General features: G+C 73.4%; 1 protein-coding gene across 1 annotated transcript in view; it reads left to right on the top strand.

The window, feature by feature from the left end:
- The window catches only part of PIGS (phosphatidylinositol glycan anchor biosynthesis class S), a 7,651-nt gene that overhangs the window by 1,870 nt on the left and 5,476 nt on the right, over nucleotides 1-305 (top strand). The window contains exon 3 of the mRNA XM_009278302.2: nucleotides 51-156. Within this exon, the coding sequence (XP_009276577.2) occupies nucleotides 51-156 (106 nt within the window). The remainder of the gene's footprint in view (nucleotides 1-50; nucleotides 157-305) is intronic.

Below are 305 nucleotides of genomic sequence, written 5' to 3'. Positions count from 1 at the left end.
GCGGGTCCGGGGGCTCGGCTGCCCGGGCTGACGCCTCTGCTCAGTTCCAGCTGGCGGTGCCCGTCGCCGTGGTCTTCGCCCCGGGGTCGGTGCCCGGGGACCTGCCGAGGCCGCTGCCGTTCAGGGACGTGCAGGAGATGGAGATTTCCGTGAACCGTGAGAGTCCCCTCCGGCTGTCCCCGCCCTGTCTGTCCCTCCCGAGTGCTCTCGTCCTTCCCCGGGGGGTCCCTGCGTGCCCGCGGGTTCTCTCCCCGGCTGTCAGCCCCGAGCTCCCCGCACCCCGAACCCACCTCCGCCACCATCGC

The sequence above is a fragment of the Aptenodytes forsteri genome, unplaced genomic scaffold (assembly GCF_000699145.1).
Source record: "Aptenodytes forsteri isolate BGI_AS27 unplaced genomic scaffold, ASM69914v1 Scaffold66, whole genome shotgun sequence".
NCBI lineage: Eukaryota > Metazoa > Chordata > Aves > Sphenisciformes > Spheniscidae > Aptenodytes > Aptenodytes forsteri.
The sequence above is the reverse complement of the archived record's forward strand: the minus strand, read 5'-3'. Positions and strand labels throughout refer to the sequence as shown.